Source organism: Oncorhynchus mykiss, chromosome 15, assembly GCF_013265735.2.
Source record: "Oncorhynchus mykiss isolate Arlee chromosome 15, USDA_OmykA_1.1, whole genome shotgun sequence".
Classification (NCBI taxonomy): Eukaryota; Metazoa; Chordata; class Actinopteri; order Salmoniformes; family Salmonidae; genus Oncorhynchus; species Oncorhynchus mykiss.
The window spans coordinates 59,192,792-59,215,865 of NC_048579.1; the positions used below are offsets into that span (position 1 = coordinate 59,192,792).

Consider the following 23,074-nt stretch of genomic DNA (forward strand, 5'->3'; position numbering starts at 1 on the left):
AAACTCACTCCTCATCTTCTTCTTCTTCTTCACTCGCGCCATCTCTTGACATTTCCTTGTTGATTTCTTTTGCACCACAGACTGATCTTCTTGAAATAACACCAAGGGAATTGTCATTTGTGGTTTGCAGAAGCGCTCTCTCTCTCTCTCTCCATCTCCTTTTCTCTCTCTCTCTTCCTCTCCCTCCCTCCATCCCTCCTCTGCCTGCCCATTACTCTCATCTTTTGGCTCAATCATTTGATCTCTCTCCCCCCTCGCCCCCTCAGACCAAAACACCCACAGATTGATTGAACCGCATCAGGGGTCCCGGCCCAAGGCTAGCGCATCACCGAGCATGTCCTGGTGTTAACAGCTGTGGTGTTTTAGTGCTTGCTCCCCCCATTATAATCCCCCGAAAGAGAGGCAGCTTTTTTCAGGAGACGGGCCCGCTGGCACACCCGCTGGCAGGCCCGGGGCGGGGCAGGGCAACAGCCGTCTAAGGGGCTGGCACAGGCGGCACACGGAGGGCACTGACTGTTGGTGGGTGTCTCCTTCAGGCCTTGAAGGATGAGGATGACGCTGAGACAGGCCTGACCGATACGGAGAAAGAGCCCGAGCCCAAGGAGGAAGAGAAACTGGGCAAATTACAGTTCAGCCTGGATTACAATTTCACAGAGAATACGGTAAGGGTCCGCCTCTGATATCCAGTCTCACTGTCGTTGTCGTTGTTATCCGAAAGGTCTCTCCTTCGTAAGTATGGTCACCCCCATCTTCCTCTGTGGTTGGTCCATCGACTCATCAATCCATTTTTAAAAAACACTGAGAAAATGTTGCCTACCCAGGTAATGCAGAACCTACTCCTACTGTTCATTGTTGTATCACCACTGTTTATAATGAATGCCTGTAACAGCAGCATGTTAACCAGAGTTTATCAGATACACCTCACCAGAGGGTCACGGTGGTTGGGTTGGTTTGTGAATGAATCACTCCTCCTCTCGCAAACAATCCGGTATTTCTAGGTTTACTGTTTTTTTTTGTAAAAGTGCCTTCTTTCGGCCTTGACGAGAACACAGTCCCCTCTGGAATCCATCTGCTGTATTTTTCCCTCCGTCTGGGTTTTAAAAAGCAGAGCGACTTGAGGAGCAGACCAACTTCCAGATGTTGTGTGACAGATCGTAGAGGAGGGTGGAAGGCAGCATGGAGAGGAAGCTCTGCTGTCCTTCACTGAGGCCCTGCTAACTCCCTGTCATTAACACTCACACTCATCTGCCACTCTGTCTCACCCACGTGGCCAGGAGTTTTAATTGTCTCACTGGGTTAGAGCATGGTGCTAGCAACACCAGGGTTGTGGGTTCAATTCCCACATGAGCTGAATGGATAGTATGTTGACAGTTCTCTGTGGATCGTTTTGTCACTTTGGGTGAAAGTGTTCGCTGACCCGCCATATTATATTATCCACACGTTCGGAACATTAGAGATTCTCCACATGCATCACAACTTTCCCCTGAAAGACCCTCAAGCACTCTGTTTGTCCTTAAATGAAAATGCTTTAGCGAATGTAGTGACGGTAACAGACAGAAATGATGCTAATCAAGAGGATTAATAATCACAATAATCCCTCACGCACTCAGTTGTTATGGCCATAATAGTCATGATATAACTCAAATATATTCTGATAAAGAGCCTTATTACCATTTAAGACTAATGCACTAACTGAATACTAGTCACATTACTTATTTTATATATTGCGTCTAATATAGCTATCCACATTCCCAGTAGTTTACTGAGCTGTCATGCAGTGTAAAACAATACCAGCCTGTTCTGTTCTGTGAGACTGTGATTACAGTGGTCCATTAATAATAAGCACCGTAATTCCATAATGGATCCAATGATGAATGGATGGCAGTTGTCACTGTATGTGTGAGAGAAACCTGGAGCATTGGGCCCGGTGCTCACTGACAGTACCCAGCTCTGAGGCTGAGAGACAAGCCAGGGAACCAGGGACTATTGTCAGTCTGACCCACTTTCAGTTCAGCAGCAGCTACAGCAGAGAGCCACAGAGCCCCCTACTCACTCAGCTTCTGTGTCTTCAGATCAGGTCCACAGAGTAGAAGCAATCACGGTGAAAAGACTGCCCTAGTCTGAGGAAGAGTGGCTGGCACAGGTGATTGTTCCACTAGTTGTTCTCTTGTCCTCTACTGAGGACTTTGGGTGGGAGGAGGAGGGGGTGGAGGAGCAGGGGGGACAGGAGGGCTCTCATTTTGTTTAAAGGTAATCTGCCCTTCTCAGCTCAGTAGAGCAGGGCCTCTCTCTGAATGGAGGAAAGAGAAAGACCTATGTGGTCAAATGTCTCCACCTGTTTCTGTTAGTTAAGCACCAGTGATGGCTACTGGCCCAGGCCTCAATTAGAATGGGGTTTTGGGGGTTTAATGAGAGCACAGGTTTGTAAAAGATTCGGTACCCAGTGTACAGTGGCAGCTCCACCAGCAGCTTCACCACAAATGATCCACAAAGGAGCCAGAAAGGGAGACATAATATGCTATTTCCCTCTTTCAACATCATATTAATGTCCCTTTTAATGGGTCGAAAGGAGACCCTCTGGATTCATAACAGAGAGTTTACCGTCTCCATTATATTGGGTAGGAATAATTAAAACCACCGTTTTCCCCATTACCTTTCTCTGCCTCTCCAAATGTACTTCTACCATTGACCTCTGAAAGAGAATACATTCTCAGAGGTTCCTGCAAAAAGCAAGAGAAGACAGGAGGAATATGACAGCTCCTTTCACGTCCCCTTGGGGCTTTCGCTTTCTCCTTTGAAGTGTGCAGTGTTTGTGTGGCTATGTGGAGCCGTAGGGAGGGACCAGGGAGGGAGTATCGGAACAACTCCTTTCAGGACGTGCTGCCCGGGGCTTAGTCACAATTGTAGGTGCACACCGTTCTCCAGCCTCCCGTCAGCGGACAATATCACACACACAGGGAAGGGTTACGACCCAGCATGCCCTTCTTTGTGACAGGACACTGCCCCTCCGTTAAACACACACAGGTTTACAAACCTGGGGAATGTGAAAGAAGCCAGATCAGATGTTCAGTATCGTGAGGATCATATCATAACACAAACACAGATTGGAATAGTACCCTTTTAATAAACCAGTTTATTAGTACCTTTTAATAAACCAGTTTAGTAGTACCCTTTAATAATCCAGTTTAATAGTACGTTTTAATAATCCAGTTTAGTAGTACCCTTTAATAATCCAGTTTAATAGTACGTTTTAATAATCCAGTTTAGTAGTACCCTTTAATAATCCAGTTTAATAGTACGTTTTAATAATCCAGTTTAGTAGTACCCTTTAATAATCCAGTTTAATAGTACGTTTTAATAATCCAGTTTAGTAGTACCCTTTAATAATCCAGTTTAGTTGTACCCTTTAATAATCCAGTTTAATAGTACGTTTTAATAATCCAGTTTAGTAGTACCCTTTAATAATCCACTTTAGTGTAGCTGTTGGACCCTTTCTACACTTGACTCAACTGGTCCCTCTGAGAATATTCAAATATGATGAAATATTCAGCTAGTCTGAATCTGACTGTTTAACTCTTGACTGTGGACATTTGTCCTGTATGTGTTGTATTAAACAATAGAGGTGGTTTCACAGCAGAATATCTGATTTGAGTTTTGTAATAGTTATCCCACAGATAGACGACATTGATTGTTTCTGAGTGGTCCAGTTACAGTATTGACATAAATTGTCTTGAAAATCTATGGCAAGACTTGAAAATGGCTGTCTAGCAATGATCAACAACTAACTTGACAGAGCTTGAAGATTTTTACAATCCAGGTGTGCAAGCTCTTAGAGATGTACTTAGAGTGACTCACAGCTGTAAACAGCTGCCAAAGGTGATTCTAGCATGTATTCACTCAGGGGTGTGAATACTTATGCACATGACATATTTCTGTATTTAATTTTCATACATTTGCTAACTTTTCTAAAAACATGTCTTCACTTTGTCGTTATGGGGTATTGTGTGTAGATGGGGGAGAGAACAAAATATATTTCATACATTTTGAAGAATATACAGTACATGTACAGTATCTTAGTCATTCCCTTTTGGTTGCTTTAGCTTTATGTTCAAACTACACTGAGTGTACAACAAACATATTAGGAACACCTGCTCTTTCCATGACAATGACTGACCAGGTGTATCTAGCTGAAAGATATGATCCCTTATTGATGTTACCAGCTAAATTCACCTCAATCCGTATAAATGGAGGGGAGGAGACAGGTTAAAGAATGATTTTTAAGCCTTGAGACTATTGAGACATGGATTGTGTATGTGTGCCATTCTGAGGGTGAATTGGCAAGACAAAAGATTTAAGTGCCTTTGAATGGGGTATAGTAGTAGGCGCCAGGTGCACTAGTTTGAGTGTGTCAAGAATTGCAACGCTGCTGGGTTTTTCACGCTCAACAGTTTCCCGTGTAAATCAAGAGTGGTCCACCACCCAATGGACATCCAGCAAACGGTAGGCCAGTGGTCAAAAATGGGTCATTGATGAAAGAGGAAAAAGGATGCTGACATGAATTGTGCAGCGCAACAGACTGGCTACAGTTGGTCAACTGACAGTCAAGTACAACATTGGTGCCTAGAGACCCATAAAAGAATGCACAACTCATCGTACCTTGACACGAATGGGGTATGGCAGGCGGCGTCTTTTCTGCGGTTGCAGTGTGCTAAGGAATGAAAACACTGGACACTAGAGAATTAGAAAATCATTGCCTAGTCTGATGAATCCCGGTTCCTGCTGTTTCACGCAGATAGGAGGACTAGGGTATGGGTACATGCATCCATCATGCTACGTGATAACATTGCAGGATGGTGGTGGTAGTGTGATAGTGTGGGGTGTGTATTCATGGCACACATTGGGCCCCTTGATAAAAGTGGAGCAACATTTGAATGCCACAGGATATCTGAACATCATTGCCAATCAGGTGCATCCCTTCATGGCATCAGTGTATCCATCTGCAAATAGATTTTATTCTGCAGGATAATGCCCCATGCCATAAGGCTAGGATTGTATAGGAATGAATCCACGGACATGACAGTGAATTCAGCTGACTGCAGTGGCCTGCCCAATCACCAGATCTCAATCCACATGAGCATCTGTGGGATGAAATGGAACAAGCTGTTCGAGGTAGAGATCCACTACCATCCAACTTGACACAACTACGGAAAGCATTGTAGTCAATTTTTTGTTGGACTGGAAAAAATGCCTGGAATATAAAATAATGCTATTAACCAGTTACCATGCTTTTAAAATAATGGTTCTGTTCCAGAACAGTATAGATCACTTTCATTTTTGGTTCTGGTTCTGGTTCTGTTCCTCGAAAAAATGTAATTATTTTCCGGATTTTGGTTGGTTCCAACCTCTGCTCAGTGTATATAACAAGAGTATACTTTATTTTGTGTTACAACAATGTTGTGAGAATGTTATGCATTAACATGGGTGCATTTTGGCACAATATCACCCCCATTGACGGAGGGGGTTCCATCTATGTTCCTTCCATGTTGCGTTCCTGTGCAGTGTACTTGTGCTGTGCGTGGACAGTGAGCTGTCTGTGGAGAATTTGCTTTGGCCTCTGTATCGTATCATCACACAGTCATCCTCCACTCCCATCATCATCCTCCCATCATTTAAAAAAATATGTATTTAACCAGGCAAGTCAGTTAAAGAACAAATTCTTATTTACAATGACGGCCTACCCCGGCAAAACCCGGATGACGCAGGGCCAATTGTTTTCCACCCTATCACAGTTGTGATTCAGCTTGGAATAGAACCAGGGTCTGTAGTGACACCTCTAGCACTGAGATACAGTGCCTTAGACCACAGTGCCACTCAGGAGCCTACAGCTGGAGTCCCATCACCCCTGAGCCTTGCTTTAGCACTCTGATCTGAACTGCGAAAACACGGGTCACAAAATATGATGCGATCCAGCATCCATTGCTACGTCGATCCATGCATTTTAATGGCAGAGGGTAGCCTTATTTCTCACGTTACAATAATCCATGCTGGCTGGCTCTGACAACTGCTGGAGAGCTCCATGGCTGAGTGCCCTGGTCCCCCTCCAGATTGCAGGTTGATGGCTGCCTGACAGGAAGTTGATTGACTGACTAGGAGGCCTCAATAGGCCTTGGAGGAAGCAGCTGTGACTGGCAGGTCAATCAGCCTCCCCTGCCCCCCAGCATGGTTATCAATTATCAGCCTGATGTGGTGGAGAACAGGCCAATCACTGCAGAGCTCTGACAGGTCCTGACCTCGACTGCTCGCCGCCTTAATGCTGCTTTGGCTTAAACCACCGTGGCTTTCACAGGAGCATTACTTTTAATATCACCTATGGCCTGCCTCCATGATGTAAAATGTAAAGAGCTACAGATGAGAATGTATGGATGTAGGTATGGATCCCTTTGTAGGAGATTACCGATGGGCCTCTTTCTCATAATTAAATCTAAACTATAGAGGCTCTTGACTTCAATTCTGCTGGAGATCGTTTTGAACCCATAACATGCCGCGTCTCTCCATCCCAGCGTTTTGCACCAGTGATGAGACCGGGGTTTATTCCAATTGAACCAAAGCTTGGTGCTCTGTTAGAATGGTGGTGGGATGACAGTCATATTAAGGCTCTGGTATTGCTGTGGGTAGTCTGGTATTGCTGTGGGTAGGACTGTAGTGCTGACCAGTCTCTGTTGTCTCCCCTCCACCCTTCCTCTCCTCAGCTCATAGTAGGGATCATCCAAGCTGCGGACCTTCCAGCCATGGACATGGGCGGCACCTCGGACCCCTACGTCAAGGTCTACCTGCTACCTGACAAAAAGAAGAAGTTTGAGACCAAGGTCCACCGGAAGACCCTAAACCCCACCTTCAACGAGCAGTTCCAATTCAAGGTACTTATTCAAGGTATAAGAGTAGACTAGACAATACTCATGCAACTCTCAAACCTAGGTTTGTGCAGTAGTAGTAGTAGTAGTAGTAGTTGATAGTGTTGGAGTAGTATTAGTTGTAGTAGTAGTAGAAGTAGTACACTTTGTTATCCATAATAGCAACAATAGACATTTCTCAAGGAATATGACAAATACACAATACACAAACCACACAGTAGTTTAAGCAGGTTGTGTTTGTTCGTTCTATGACCAAGTCATTTGCATGCTGTGGTGTGTTCGCTCAGGTAAGGTGTATAGACATGGAGCAGCTGGCCCAGTAACAAGCTGCTGACAGACAGCCTCCTGGTCCACACAGCTGGCCCAGTAACAACCTGCTGACAGACAGCCTCCTGGTCCACACAGCTGGCCCAGTAACAAGCTGCTGACAGACTGCCTCTTGGTCCATACAGCTGGCCCAGTAACAACCTGCTGACAGACAGCCTCCTGGTCCACACAGCTGGCCCAGTAACAAGCTGCTGACAGACAGCCTCCTGGTCCACACAGCTGGCCCAGTAACAACCTGCTGACACACTGCCTCCTGGTCCACACAGCCTCTGTATGATCAGGATTCAAACAGGCAGATGCAAACTTACATCTCTCCTTATTCTCTCTCTTTCTTGTTTTGATTTGGCCTAAATTTGAGCAAAACCTTCTCAGTTTCGAAAATGTGATTGTAGCTACAGTATCTCATCTGTGGAGGAAGAGTTGTGGTATTCATCCAGCAGTTCAAAGAGCGCAGGTGTTTGTCTGCAGCAAGAAATACGTAGCATATGTGGTTGCCAGAGTGGTTAAATACCAGTAGCATATTTATTTTGGAATTCAGAAAACATGGTAGATCTGTGAAGCTTTATTTATCCCACCGGCGCCTACCTGTAATCACAAGTGGCTCCATTATAGAAATGAAGGAGCTAGGAGTGTTCTTTGGTCGTGGTGGTGATAGTGTCAAGGACAAACTTCAGAAGTCTTATCTCTTTTCTAGCCAATCGGGCAGTTTGTCACCGTGTTGTAATGAGCTTTGTCTGGAAAACAGCTCAATTGGAGGCAATCAAGAATCAAATCCTAGACCCCACCCTCATCTCCTCTTCACATCCCCTCCACCAGCACCCCTTCCTTCGCCCCGGATCTTTGGCAGATAAGACTGCCTGCCGCCTGTCCGGACTGGACTGGAGAAGGAAGGAGAGGAGGAGTGGGGTTGATTGAGTTGTAATGCTCTAGAACCAGAACTTCCCCAACTCACGACGACTCCTCTCTATTCCTTGACAAGTAATACCAGTGCCTGGGAGTAGCTGTGATGCAGCGTGCCAATCTGGCGGACATTTTGTAAAGCACATCTATCACCACTATGCTACTACAGGTGTCAACAATAGACTACTTCACTTTCATCCTTAATTGAGATAAGTAAGTTCCACCAGAAGACACTTAGAGATAGGTTTCATGTTCGGACAGACTCTTCTAGTGGTTATATGGTTCTCCCCAGGTGCCCTACGTCGAGCTGGGAGGCAAGACGCTGATGATGACGGTGTATGACTTTGACCGCTTCTCCAAGCACGACGCCATCGGAGACGTGAAGCTGCCCATGAACAAGATTGACTTTAGTCACGTGACCGAGGAGTGGCGTGATCTTGTGAGCGCCGAGAAGGAGGAGGTAAATAATATAATATATATACAACATATATAAGGTAATAACTCCAAGTTTACACATCAGAAACTCCTAATATTTTCTTCCCTAAAGTTACGACAGTCTGCATGGAGTGTTGTCACCAAGGTAACAGTTCATTTCTAGAAAATCCACGATCAGACATTTTATCACACGACAATCGTGTGACTATGTTAAAAATGTTGAAGAGTGAGCTCAGTGCCATACAGTAGTCCAGGGTATTCCATCTCTCTTGAAAAATGTCACTTAATCATCCCTCAATGCTTCTCATTCTATTAATAAAAGAGAGATGGAGATACAATGTTCAAGGTAAATGTTATGGCTTGCAGCATTTAAGCGTGGTTTGCTAGGGGAACCTTGTTTTTAGCAGCACGCTAGGTTCATGTAAAGGTTCATTTTCACACCTGTGGTGCCACAGAGAACCACTAGTCTGGCCCCAGATCTGTTTGTGCGCTATAGCCAACTCCTATTTCTCCCCATGCTTTTACGTTTGGCACGACCACACTAGACCAAGGGCAAAGTTTGTCCTTCAGAATAATCCCAATATCCACTCAGAAAAATGTATGGACACATTACCCATATCTATGCAAATATATGCATCCACAGAGAGTGAGAGACATGTTGACCCAAATATTTCCTCTGGGGTATCATTTAAGCAATAAGGCAAGAGGAGGTGTGGTATATGGCCAATATACCACGGCTAAGGGCTGTTCTTATGCACGAAGCAACGCGAAGTGCCTGGATGCAGCCCTTAGCCATGGAATATTGGCCTTATACGACAAACCCCCAAGGTTCCTTATTGCTTAATTCTAAACTGTGTGATTCGAGCCTTGAATGCTGATTGCTATGCTGGTTGCACACGGAATTAGAACAGTAAAATCCTAAAAACAGCCCATGGCTGTGGTATATTGGCCATTTTCCACACCGTACACACTTTCCACACCTTACTACTTAATTATACCATGGTATTGTTGAATACTCGTTTCTGATTGGCTTGAAGGGCATTCTAGAGCATGGATTATTTCCCTATAATGCACGTTATATCAGCACTGTAGAATTCAATGGCTATGGTTCATTCTTACATGTTCTATGTTTGAGCTGCTTTTGAAAGCAAAAGTTGAATTGAAAACATTATTGGCATTGTTTAATTTGATTTTCATAATAGGACTAAACTAGCAAGTCTGTTTGTTTGGCTATAAAGGCAACTACTGTAACTATCTAGTAAACTTGCTATCTAGTAAACAGTGGATGTTGAACACATTTCTACCTGCAAATGAAAACATTTGTAGCGGCAAATGTGTTAAATTATAGCCATGGTATAAAAGGGATAATCAACTTTGATAATCATCTGTTCTCTGGAAAATAATACAACTCCGTAAAAGGTGAGTTCCACGTCGTTCATTATTTTCCACAGAATGCATAGCCCCTTGTTGATTATCCACTACATATACAATAGGTCTGTGGAAAAAGATAAGGCGGCATTAGTGTTCACATCATTTTAAAATGAAGTCAAACACTGCCAGAATAACAGATGGATTCCAGATGAATTCAGAAGGAATCCAATCTTTTTTAAGCGACACATGATCAACATATCAGGGGGTTTCATAATTAGTTTGTTTCCGCCGTGTATTCTTCTAGAAACAAAGGTTCCTTACAACGGCGTCTGTTGTCGAGAAGAAAAGTGACGAGGTGACAATTGGATTTACCTGCGAACGTGCTTTGAAATAACACTCCGGTATTGACTGAGGGAACAACGGCTGTGAAACAGTGTTTACATCCTCCTCAACCTGGCGGGTCAAACATGAAGCTCTCTCGGCAAGAGAGGGTCTAGCAGCACAAAAGGCAGCGCTGGCCTTTCCCAGATATTTCTGGGATAAATTAGACCATGATGGCTTCAGACAAGCATGATTTATATCTGTTTTTTTAACTCTCAGTCTCTCTGCCCACGTCTCCCCGGGAGGAGTGTGTGTTTATGTTGATGAAGCTGGAGCCTCTGTCATTAAAGTGAGAGTCTATTTAGTCCTGTCGGATCTGGGCTGAGTGTACAGGCCAGGCACAGCTAGATACACTGACTGAGTAATGGCAACCCAGGCTGAGAATAAACCTGCCCCATCCCATATACAACTCACATCTGGCAACCGTATTCTATTCTCATCACATATATTTAGTATTAGGGAATCGGTCTTGGTTGTAATTTGATGAAAGACCTCTGGTATATAACACAAAAATCAATGTTCAGGCCTCCTTGGCCCTTGATTTATGAGGTCTATTCATAGTGGCTGTTTCCGATCATGTGTAATTCGAGTTGGACCTGGGACACTTATTGAGCATCAGTCTGTTCCACTTGTTAATATGCGTAATGCCAGAAATATAAATCCCATTTTGAGTCTGTTCACTCTGTGACTACGATTGTTTATTTCGATGTTGATGTGTATGACACAAGGGAACGATTGATGACGTTCTGTCTCTCGGAACATAATTACAAATAATTTGTCAAATTGACCACAAGAAGCCCAAACAGATATGATATTTGACTAAAACATAAGAATTTCAAACCTTTATTACATTTGGATATGATAGCATGTATATCTCTATTATGTGTGGGAATAGTTGGGGACAGATTTACTAAATTAAAATCTCTTGGAGCTGAATTCCTGGTCTTTTGTTACATTATTTTATGTCCCCCCCCCAAACCAAAATTGCTCAGAAAACTTGGGGGGCCAAATTAATTCACCCAAGGGCCAAATTCAGCCCGCGCCCTACAAAGATCCAAGAAAACCCAAATGGGAAAACAGAATCCATGTGAAAGCGTTTAAGCTTTTAGACAGACAAGACTACACTCCCAAACCATGTGTCACTTCAGCAGACAACGTCATCCTTATTCCTAGCTATGGTCATGACTCCTCGCTCTCTCTCTCTCTCTCTCTCTCTCTCTCTCTCTCCTCTCACAGCAAGAGAAGCTGGGTGATATCTGCTTCTCCCTGCGATACGTGCCCACCGCTGGCAAGCTGACCGTGGTCATCTTGGAGGCCAAGAACCTGAAGAAGATGGACGTGGGAGGCTTGTCAGGTGAGCAGAGCAGAGCTGAGGTCCACAACAGATGCCTGAGGAACACAACAAGGATGGCCAGGCAAGATGATTGCCAGCCAGGAGGCCTAAGAGGCATTTTACCTCCAGACCTGCTCTCACCTGTGTCATGTCCATTCAAGATGAGGGGCTGTCATTTTGAAACCCTCAGTCAAAGCCACTCTCTCACTCTGGTAATGAACGCTCAATGTATTTGTATTAGAAACCCTTGTTTTACCCTCTCCCCTCTCTGTGCTGTTCTAGGGGTTTTGCTGGAGGCTTGGTGAGTCATTGTGGGGCCCAGTGTTTTGTCAGGTTGGATTTTGGGAAATTGGTGTCTGTTGGAGACGTTGAGCTCTGATTGTGTGCCGCTTTCGCTCCCCGCGCTCCCGCTGGCTTTCCACACGACAGGCTCATCTTTTGTCTAAGAAAACGCATCTTCGGCAGCAATCACTTTAGTGTCTCCTATTTTCCTGCAGCTATTTCTCTCAAACAACAACAGTCCCCTACCAATCATTGCCCACCATTGTATCGGCAGGAGATAACAGATAGCATCTGAAGTGACTAATGTATATCTAAAATCTACCTACAAAATGTGGACAGCAATAGAAATGGCATTTTGTCCTCCAGAACAATGCCAATGTGATGCTAACAGCACACGTGATTAGACCCAGGTACTCCAGGGATCAGGGGTGTGGGTGGTGGTTACTGGGCTCCACTGTGCAGACCTGCTGTTGCGTGGGAGAAAATACACATGGACAGTAATGATCGCAGTGGGCACTAATGAACACCCTGCTTTATGTTGGTGGGAGAACCCATAGGGACTACACTGAAGTAACGCTTTGGAAAGTCACCTGGCCATTGCGGCCATGGATCACTAATGCACCTGTAGAGGCTCATAGATAGACACATTTCTAATGAATTGACCAACTCTTAAAAGCAAGCCTGACGCCATGGTAACAGAATGTTACATTTGCCATAGTGACCACGCATGCACGCACGCACGCGCACGCACACACACACACACACACACACACACACACAAACATATGGCACACATGTGTGTGCACTGCAGAGAGTGTGTGTACTGAGTAATCCATCTAGTGTTGAGCAGCTTCCCATTCATCAGTGAGCAGGGGGAAGAACTCTCCCTGAGAGCCAGAAAACACCATGGTGGATACCAGACACTCTCCCATGATGCTCTCCTCGGGAACATCACACCATCACACCACCAATACTGTTCTACACAGAAAGGTGGACAGGAGAAAGTTTTTGTTGATGCTCTGCTCAGAGAAATCTAATTTTCTAAATCTACTTCTTTCTTCTGGGAAGGAGGGCTATGTTGGCGCGGGCCCCTTCTAGCAAGCAAAGCCAGCTATGTGTTTTTCCTGCATGGTCCTGTCGAGATGGCACATTCAGGAACTAGAAATAAGAGCCCATCTGAACCATTCATCACTCCACCCCCACAAAGAGCCCCCCCCAGCCCCCAAATCCCCCCTTCCACAGCTGGGTCCACCCCACCCGTCCCTTCTCCCTGGCTCGCTCCTATCAATTCCTTGGACCATTTTTAATCCCCTATCCTCCTCTTCTTCCCTGTCCTTCCTCCTCACCATAACCCTCTCCAGGCTGCAGTTACCATGCATCTAGTCCATTCTCCCTCCCCGTGCCTCACAGCCTAGCAGGCCATCAGTACATAACACTGTCGCCTGGTTTTGACTGGAATGAGAATTATAGGAGATATTGTTTGACTTTCATGTTCCCTATTGAAGTCCCAAACAGTAGGCTAGATAACAGGCGTCTTGTTCCACTCACACAGCTTATTTCGACACTCATGTTTTTGATGTCAACCGAACAATGAATAAGGTAGTAAAGCTGAACACAATGACAGCAATTTGACTTTTTTTTAAATGTCATCGGAAAATTGAATTGAAGAATAGCTTGTGCTTGGCTTGTTTTGTTCAAGTTTTGAAAGAGAGTGTTGTCATTCCTTTTGAAAGGAGCCAATACTCTGGTATCTCTCCGTCGCTCCGCCTCCGGGTTTGATTAACCAAATAAACAAATACCAAGCAAGCATAATTCCCGTACACGCTTTAGGGCAGAAAGTATTGTTTTGGACACCTGTACCTGACAAAATGTTGTTCCAATTTAGTTTTTCTAACAAGATATCGCAGAGTAGTATATCTCAGTTAGCCCGTTGTTTGAAGAGTCAACTTCTCCAGAAGTGTCTTTTTGCCAGGAGAATAGACGTCAAAGCCTGGCAGATAGATGAAATAACACGCGTGTATATAATAACAATAATTAGTGACTATCTCACGTCGTGACACAGCCAGAACTAGGGGAGGACAAGTAATTGATGGTCTGGGATTGGTCCTTTTCTCCACTGCTGTCCTGTTTATCGAGCCTAATTACTGCTCAGCAAACGAGACACCGCTATTTTCATTCAAATATGTATAATTATTCATAATTCTTCTGATTGCCCCAAATAACCGTAACAGCCAGAGTCGCTGTATCATGCTGTTCAGCAAAACTTGTTTCAAAGAGCACCTAATCTAATCATTGATAGAAGTTCTCAGCTGAGCCACTCCTGAATCACAGTGGAAGGTTTATTTTTTGTTAGCAACTTCCTTCTTTATCGTAACAGAACTATATCCCTGGAGGGACTCTTATAATACAGTATATACCATACAATGCATCGCAGGCAAGATACTTGTGTCTTTCTCATAATCTTTGCTGAAGATGTACAGGTAACCTGTATTATAGACTCAAGGTGAGTCCCTGTAATAAGTACAGTATATATTGTGACAATGGAACAACTCTCATTGGTATGACTCACCACAGGAGAGAGCTTCAGTACCCGTGGAATTAAAATAGTTATCACTTCTCAAGGCCGCAGGGCTCTTCACCGGCTGTGTGCAGCAATGTGATAATGGCCTATTTCTATGGGTGTACCTCTCTCTCTCTCTCTCTCTCTCTCTCTCTCTCTCTCTCACTCTCTCTCTCACTCTCTCTCTCTCTCTCTGTCTCTCTCTACCTCTCTCTCTCTGTCTCTCTCTCTCTCTCTGCCTCACTCTCTCTCTCTCTCTCTCTCTCTCTCTCTCTCTCTCTCTCTCTCTACCTCTCTCTCTCTCTCTCTACCTCTCTCTGTCTCTCTCTACCTCTCTCTCTCTCTCTCTGTCTCACTCTCTCTGCCTCTCTCTCTCTGTCGCTCTCTACCTCTCTGTCTCTGTCTCTCTCTCTACCTCTCTGTCTCTGTCACTCTCTCTGTCTCTCTCTCTGCCTCCCTGTCTCTGTCTCTCTGTCTCTCTGTCTCTCTCTCTCTCTCTACCTCTCTACCTCTCTGTCTCTGTCTCTCTCTCTACCTCTCTGTCTCTGTCTCTCTCTCTCTCTATCTCTCTCTCTCTGTCTCTCTCTCTTTCTCTGTCTCACTCTCTCTGTCTCTCTCTCTCTCTCTCTGTCTCTCTCTCTACCTCTCTGTCTCTGTATCTCTCTACCTCTCTGTCTCTACCTCTCTCTACCTCTCTGTCTGTGTCTCTCTCCCTACCTCTCTGTCTCTCTCTCTGTCTCTGTCTCTCTCTCTACCTCTCTCTCTCTCTCTCTCTCTATCCCCCTCGCTCTCTGTCAGTCACAGGAGATAGTGAGAGTCTCTGTCTGTCTGTCTGTCTGTCTGTCTGTCTGTCTGTCTGTCTGTCTGTCTGTCTGTCTGTCTGTCTGTCTGTCTGTCTGTCTGTCTGTCTGTCTGTCTGTCTCTCTCTCTCTCTCTCTCTCTCTCTCTCTGTCAGTCACAGGGGATAGTGAGGCTGTTCATAACAGGGTAATGGACCTCCTCAGTGAGGAGGTTATCACATCAACCAGTCCTGTAGTATTACTGAACCTTCACTGCCCTCAGCCAGTGCTCCCTCACCTCACCACACAGCATTCCTTCAAGCCTCTCGTCTGGAGACCATATTATTTATTTTGTTTCTCATGCATACTGCCCGGCTGTTTAAGGGAGATCCAGGTTCGCAGCCCCACTCCAGTCATTTACACTGCTAAGGTGTGGAAAGCAATGAGGCCAGGTGCAAGTATAATGATGAACGAATGGAAAACACATTTGGTGGTGATTTGGGAAATGCAGAAGTTTGGAAGTGTGTGTGTGTGTGTGTGTGTGTGTGTGTGTGTGTGTGTGTGTGTGTGTGTGTGTGTGTGTGTGTGTGTGTGTGTGTGTGTGTGTGTGTGTGTGTGTGTGTGTGTGTGTGTGTGTGTGCGGCATGTGTTGGTTTTTTCGTTCTCTGTGTGTGTCTGTGGTGTGTGTGCACCGTAGCTTAGTCGCGTGCGAATGAGTCATGTCAAATCCAAGTGTGTAAAACCGAGATGACAGTGGGGCCCTGCGAGCCCCTCCTCCATGGCCCATGCAGAACGATGGGAGGGAAACTAAGATGACAGCTGAGCTATATTTAACCTGCTTGTGTTGACGTTCATTCAACATCTCGTACACAGCCCCCGCAAGCCAACACACAGAACACTCGAGTAAGCAGCCAACGTGCTGTTTTTACCGTTTGGTCTTCATACGCTCAGTAGACTAGTTATGATTGGCATTATTAGCTATTCTCTTTCACTTAGGCCTATAATCCTAAATATACATCAATGACTAGTTATCGACAAGCTTAAAGCCTGGATCTTAGAGATTCTGTTGAATTCGACGGGTGAACACACAGTAACGCTGAAATAGGCTCGTAACGGTAGGGAATTAATATAATGTGTTTGTTTTGGATGTACACACTGTCGTGTTAAAAGGCCCTCTGTCATCTGTTTGACACAGAGCCAGCTGGGATAGAAACGGTCCTGTTATGGCTGCTGCTCCTCCACAAACACCTTCAGCCGACATCGCACATGTCCTCCCCGTTAGTCACTTCTACACACTCCTGCTGCTTCCTGTTCACTGGGAAGGGAGGGGGACTCTTCATAAATGGGCACAGCATATTTTCATTATAACCCGGCCCATTACCAGTGATCCAGATGAGTGACTGTCACGCATGCTAAAGTGTCCATATTCTAAAGTGTAGACAGACACAAGGAACGGTGATGGCTCTCTCTCTATCTCTCTCTCTCTCTCTCTCTGTCTCTCTCTCTCTCTCTCTCTCTCTCTCTCTCTTTGCGACAGGCGCCTCACATCAGCTGCCACGGCCACTCATCCACAAAATGGGCAGAGATTAGAGCTGTCTGGGACGAGACGCCGAAATGAGCCGGATATGAGTTGGGGTGCGTCGCCCGCCAAAACCCAATAATGCTGGCGGCGAGATAAGAAGAGTCGGGGTAGAATAGGGCTGAAAGCCACGGGACACCACAGGTGTTTTTCTAACGGTGGAGGGATAGGTTATCTGTGATAACCCTGCCTGGATGTTGTTGCTGTGTATATTCAGCCTCAGCCTCTGGGGATAGCGGGATTCATTTATCCAGTGCTGGTCATTCAGGCCCAGACCCAGGCCTGAGTGGATGGTCAAGATGAGGCAGAGGCAGCCAGACACAGGGTTGGAATGGGAAGGAGTTGGAATGTATTTATACCGTTGTGAATGTGAGGTCTTTTTTTATACAGAGATAAAAGATTTCGGCACAGGTCCAAGACTGTTCCAAATGATGATCGTGATCAGGGGTGAAGAAATACCATTCAAACGGAACTGTGTGTGTGTGTGTGTGTGTGAATGCCTGTGTGAGTTACAGGATCTGGATCTGAAGCAGCCTCTGTTATCGGTCTGCTGTGACAGTTCCAACCAAGGGGATTGAGCCTAACCTCCACAGAGACCTTGGGGACCAGAGTTCGTCCACAAACGTCCCTCCGTTAACCTCCAATCATTACCTATTAGAAAAGCAGCAAAGCTGTAGAAGTCTGATTGTTTGTAATCGGCTCTCTCATGACACATCTTTAGTTTCCTACAGGGACGTTAGTAGAACCTATAAAGAAGGAACTGGGCTGAAGAGAATTCCCTGCACACAACAAAAAAGAAAGAGAAAGAAACAATAAAGGGGTTGTTGATGGAAGAGTCTGATAGAAAGTGATGATACGGCCATGTGATGCTCACAGTCCGACACTGGAGAAGATTCCCATTTAGATACTGCTGGGCCTATTCACTAACACACACCTCTCCTCCACTGTCTCTTTTATCATCGCACAACCCTCACCGCACCGCAGGAGAGTAATAAACGTCACAATGGACACCCGCTCTCGAGGCTGCATTCTCTTTCTCTCTCTCTCTCTCTCTCTCTCTCTTTTTGTTCTAGCTGTTCTCTTCATTCTGTCCACTCACTCTCTCACTCTCTTCGTTCACTCAGTTCTCTCTGTCTTTCTCTCGCTGTCACTCTTTGTCAATGTCCTTTCTTTTTCTTTCTTTCCCTCTGTCCATTGCCTTTCTTTCCTTTCTTTTTCTCTGTGTCTCAGTGTACACTGTCCACACAGCTATGGGATGAACCTGCCAGTGACCAATCAGCTCTTACAGATGTAGGGTCTTCATTTGAGACAGTTATCTACAGCAGGAAAATATGCCTGCAGCAACAGGAAATGTAAATTATTATAATGAATCTACATTCTTGTAGGGGTTGATACATTTTTCTTTAGGACAGAATGCTTTAGGACAGAAAATATTGTTTTGGACACCTGTACCTGACAAGGCAAATCAAGTATGAACATTTACAGGTAACTTAGCCTAGTGGGTTGAGCGTTGGGCCTGCAACCAGAGGGTTGCTGGATCAAATCCCTGAGCTGACAAGGTAAAAAAATCTGTCGTTCTAGCCCTGCGCAAGGCTGTTAACCCACTGTTCCCTGGGCACTGTGGATGTTGATCAAATCAGCCCCCCTCACCTCTCTGATTCAGCAGAAGACACACTTCAGTTGAATACATTCAGTTGGACAACTGCCTAGATATCGTCCTTGCCCTCTTAAGTTGGATAACAAATGTTTGCCATTGCTAGGAGTTACACAGTCAAAACTGTATTTTCCAGCCCTACTCCATGAGCATCAAGGACATCCTAATAAAGGCATCTGGGAGCCACAGATACATGTAGATTATGAGAACAAGCAGTATTTTAGAACAAGAGAGCATTATGAGGATTGATACTGATGCCTTGCTTCATTGGTGCATTACCATGCTGGTGCTCAATTGTAACTGCCATCCTTTCCATTAATGTTGTTGGTCATTTAGCCTAATTACCATGCCATATCCTATCCTATTTATTTGTGTTTGTTGATCCTAGAACCAACAAACACTGTCTCGTCTTGAAAGATAAATGGCGTGACCTGTATTCATTGAGATAAGTCTGTGTCCACTATCTAGCTCGAATTGCTTTCAATGGCAGTCCATTAGCAAGGCTCATTAGTTCTCCAAAACTCAAGTGTCTTGTCTCAAACAGGGTGCCACTCCACTCCTTCCTCTCCCCCCTCTACTTCCTGCTTGTCATTACCATTCCGATAGGAGTAAAAAAAAATCAGGGTTGCTAGCCATGCTAGTCCAACGTCTTGATTGCCAATGATAAAGCAGGAAGGCTGATGGGTGAGTCTGCATCTTTTACTGGTCCTCTTGACCTGATTACCAGAGAGAGGGGGGCCACAGGGCCGGCCACAGCAGGCCCACTCTGGAGAGGCTTCAGTCGTCATTACTGGAGAACAGAAATGAGGCCCTCCAGTGAACGTGGCGAAAACATGAGCCACTTCAAAAAGCAGCGAAATTCTATTCATAGAAATTGGGCGCAAATCTGTTTCTCTTGCATATGATTTGAAATGGGTTTGTAAGTACGGTGAATGTTATCAGATTGTGTGATTCATCTCCGTGTTGATATATCCAAATAAAGTGACAGACAAGGTGTGACTAAAACATATGAGTGTATATACACTAGAAAGGGAGGGTGTATATGCCTTGTGGCGGTAGGTTCTTAACCTGGGCCTCTCTTCTTTCCTCAGATCCCTAAGTGAAGATCCACCTGATGCAGTGGGTTCTAACCTGTGCCTCTCTTCTTTCCTCAGATCCCTATGTGAAGATCCACCTGATGCAGTGGGTTCTAACCTGGCCCTCTCTTCTTTCCTCAGATCCCTACGTGAAGATCCACCTGATGCAGTAGGGTCTAACCTGACCCTCTCTTCTTTCCTCAGATCCCTATGTGAAGATCCACCTGATGCAATGGGTTCTAACCTGGGCCTCTCTTCTTTCCTCAGATCCCTACGTGAATCTCCACCTGATGCAGTGGGTTCTAACCTGGCCCTCTCTTCTTTCCTCAGATCCCTACGTGAAGATCCACCTGATGCAGTAGGGTCTAACCTGGGCCTCTCTTCTTTCCTCAGATCCCTACGTGAAGATCCACCTGATGCAGTGGGTTCTAACCTGGCCCTCTCTTCTTTCCTCAGATCCCTACGTGAAGATCCACGTGATGCAGTGGGGTCTAACCTGGCCCTCTCTTCTTTCCTCAGATCCCTACGTGAAGATCCACCTGATGCAGTAGGGTCTAACCTGGCCCTCTCTTCTTTCCTCAGATCCCTACGTGAAGATCCACCTGATGCAGTGGGTTCTAACCTGGGCCTCTCTTCTTTCCTCAGATCCCTACGTGAAGATCCACTTGATGCAGTAGGGTCTAACCTGGGCCTCTCTTCTTTCCTCAGATCCCTACGTGAAGATCCACCTGATGCAGTGGGTTCTAACCTGGGCCTCTCTTCTTTCCTCAGATCCCTACGTGAAGATCCACCTGATGCAATAGGGTCTAACCTGGGCCTCTCTTCTTTCCTCAGATCCCTACGTGAAGATCCACCTGATGCAGTGGGGTCTAACCTGGCCCTCTCTTCTTTCCTCAGATCCCTACGTGAAGATCCACCTGATGCAGTAAGGTTCTAACCTGGCCCTCTCTTCTTTCCTCAGATCCCTACGTGAGGATCCACCTGATGCAGTAGGGTCTAATCTGGGCCTCTCTTCTTTCCTCAGATCCCTACGTGAAGATCCACCTGATGCAGTAGGGTCTAACCTGGCCCTCTCTTCTTTCCTCAGATCCCTACGTGAAGATCCACCTGATGCAGTGGGTTCTGACCTGGGCCTCTCTTCTTTCCTCAGATCCCTACGTGAAGATCCACCTGATGCAGTAGGGTCTAACCTGGGCCTCTCTTCTTTCCTCAGATCCCTACGTGAAGATCCACCTGATGCAGAACGGGAAGAGGCTGAAGAAGAAGAAGACGACAATCAAGAAGAACACCCTCAACCCTTACTACAACGAGTCCTTCAGCTTTGAAGTGCCATTCGAGCAAATCCAGGTAATGGTGTTGTACATCCCCATGTGCATCTTGGGAGTTCTCCATGTTGTTGAAGCATTAAGACTAGATCTAATTGATCTCAGTCATAAACCACTAAGTCAAGTTTTTTTTAAAGAATACTTCAAATAAGACGTTGAGCCAACACCTAGACAAATGACAAGGAGATTGTGTTCAAAGCTTGTGGCTACTAAGAGTGATTTGGTGGCTTGAAATTCTAATGTGAATGTGTGGTCCTTAGCCTGTACAGGATAATCAGTCTCAGGCTCTATTCATCATGGGCCCGATTCAGGCTTAGTAAATGTATGCCTTTCCTATGCGCTTCTCAGTAGTTAGTATTCATACTTAATGCAGGTGTGTAATGCATTAGTGTACCTTTAATTGTTATTTTATCGACAGACTAAAATACATCGAAGGAACGGGTTCAGAATATAGGGAACAATGAAAGAAAGCCATCTACAGTTGAAGTCGGAAGTTTACATACACTTAGATTGGAGTCATTAAAACTAGTTTTTTCTTGTTAACACACTATAGTTTTGGCAAGTTGGTTAGGACATCTACTTTGTGCATGACACAAGTAATTTTCCCAAGAATTGTTTACAGACAGATTATTTCACTTATAATTCATTGTATCACAATTCCAGTGGGTCAGAAGTTTACATACACAAAGTTGACTGTGCCTTTAAACTCTAAGATTGGAAAATTCCAGAAAATGATGTCATGGCTTTGGAAGCTTCTGATTGACTCAAATGATTTCAATTAGTCTATTGGAGGTGTACCTGTGGATGTATTTCAAGGCCTACCTTCAAACTCAGTGCCTCTTTGCTTGACATCATGGGAAAATCAAAAGAAATCAGCCAAGACCTCAAAAAAAAAATTGTAGACCTCCACAAGTCTGGTTCATCCTTGGGAGAAATTTCCAAACGCCTGAAGGTATCACGTTCATCTGTACAAACAATAGTATGCAAGTATAAACACCATGGGACCATACAGCCATTATACCGCTCAGGAAGGAGAGGCGTTCTGTCTCCTAGAGATTAACGTTACTTTGGTGCGAAAAGTGCAAATCAATCCCAGAACAACAGCAAAGGACCTTGTGAAGATGCAGGAGGAAACAGGTGCAAAAGTAACTATATCTACAGTAAAACTAGTCCTGTATTGACATAACCTGAAAGGCCGCTCAGCAAGGAAGAAGCCACTGCTCCAAAACCGCCATAAAAAAAGCCAGATTACGGTTAGGGACAAATATCGTACTTTTTGGAGAAATGTCCTCTGGTCTGATGAAACAAAAATAGCTTTGACTTTGTTGTCCTTTAGCCATTTTGCCACAACTTTGGAAGTATGCTTGGGGTCATTGTCCATTTGGAAGACCCATTTGCGACCAAGCTTTAACTTCCTGACTGATGTCTTGAGATGTTACTTCAATAAATCCACAGAATTTTCACACCTCATGATGCCATCTATTTTGTGAAGTGCACCAGTCCCTCCTGCTGCAAAGCTCCCTCACAACATGATGCTGCCACCCCCGTGCTTCACGGTTTGGATGGTGTTCTTTGGCTTGCAAGCCTCCCCCTTTTTCCTCCAAACAACAATTCTATTTTTGTTTCATCAGAACAGAGGACATTTCTCCAAGGTACGATCTTTGTCCCCATGTGAAGTTGCAAACCGTAGTCTGGCTTTTTTTATAGCGTTTTTTGAGTAGTGTGTTCTTCCTTGCTGAGTGGCCTTTCAGGTAATGTCGATATAGGGCTCGTTTTACTGTGGATATAGTACTTTTGTACATGTTTCCTCCAGCATCTTCACAAGGTCCTTTGCTGTTGTTCTTGGATTGATTTGCACGTTTCGCACCAAAGTACGTTCATCTCTAGGAGACAGAACACCTCTAAGGAAGGAGAGGCATGACGGCTGCGTGGTCCCATGGTGTTTATACTTGCATACTATTGTTTGTACAGATGATTGTGGTACCTTCAGGAATTTGGAAATTGCTCCAAGTCTGGATGAACCAGACTTGTGGAGGTCTACATTTTTTTTCCCCGAGGTCTTGGCTGATTTCTTTTGATTTTCCAATGATGTCAAGCAAAGAGGCACTGAGTTTGAAGGTAGGCCTTGAAATACATCCACAGGTACACCTCCAATTGACTC

At 45.0% G+C, this 23,074-nt stretch overlaps 1 protein-coding gene across 4 annotated transcripts in view; it reads left to right on the forward strand.

The window, feature by feature from the left end:
• The window catches only part of LOC110490458 (synaptotagmin-1), a 213,885-nt gene that overhangs the window by 185,236 nt on the left and 5,575 nt on the right, over window positions 1-23,074 (forward strand). For 3 of the 4 annotated variants that reach the window (XM_036944838.1, XM_036944839.1, XM_036944840.1), the window contains 5 exons: window positions 537-662; window positions 6,750-6,917; window positions 8,431-8,598; window positions 11,562-11,679; window positions 20,802-20,935. In XM_036944838.1, the coding sequence (XP_036800733.1) occupies window positions 537-662; window positions 6,750-6,917; window positions 8,431-8,598; window positions 11,562-11,679; window positions 20,802-20,935 (714 nt within the window). The remainder of the gene's footprint in view (window positions 1-536; window positions 663-6,749; window positions 6,918-8,430; window positions 8,599-11,561; window positions 11,680-20,801; window positions 20,936-23,074) is intronic. The other variant, XM_036944841.1, reaches the window with a different exon arrangement.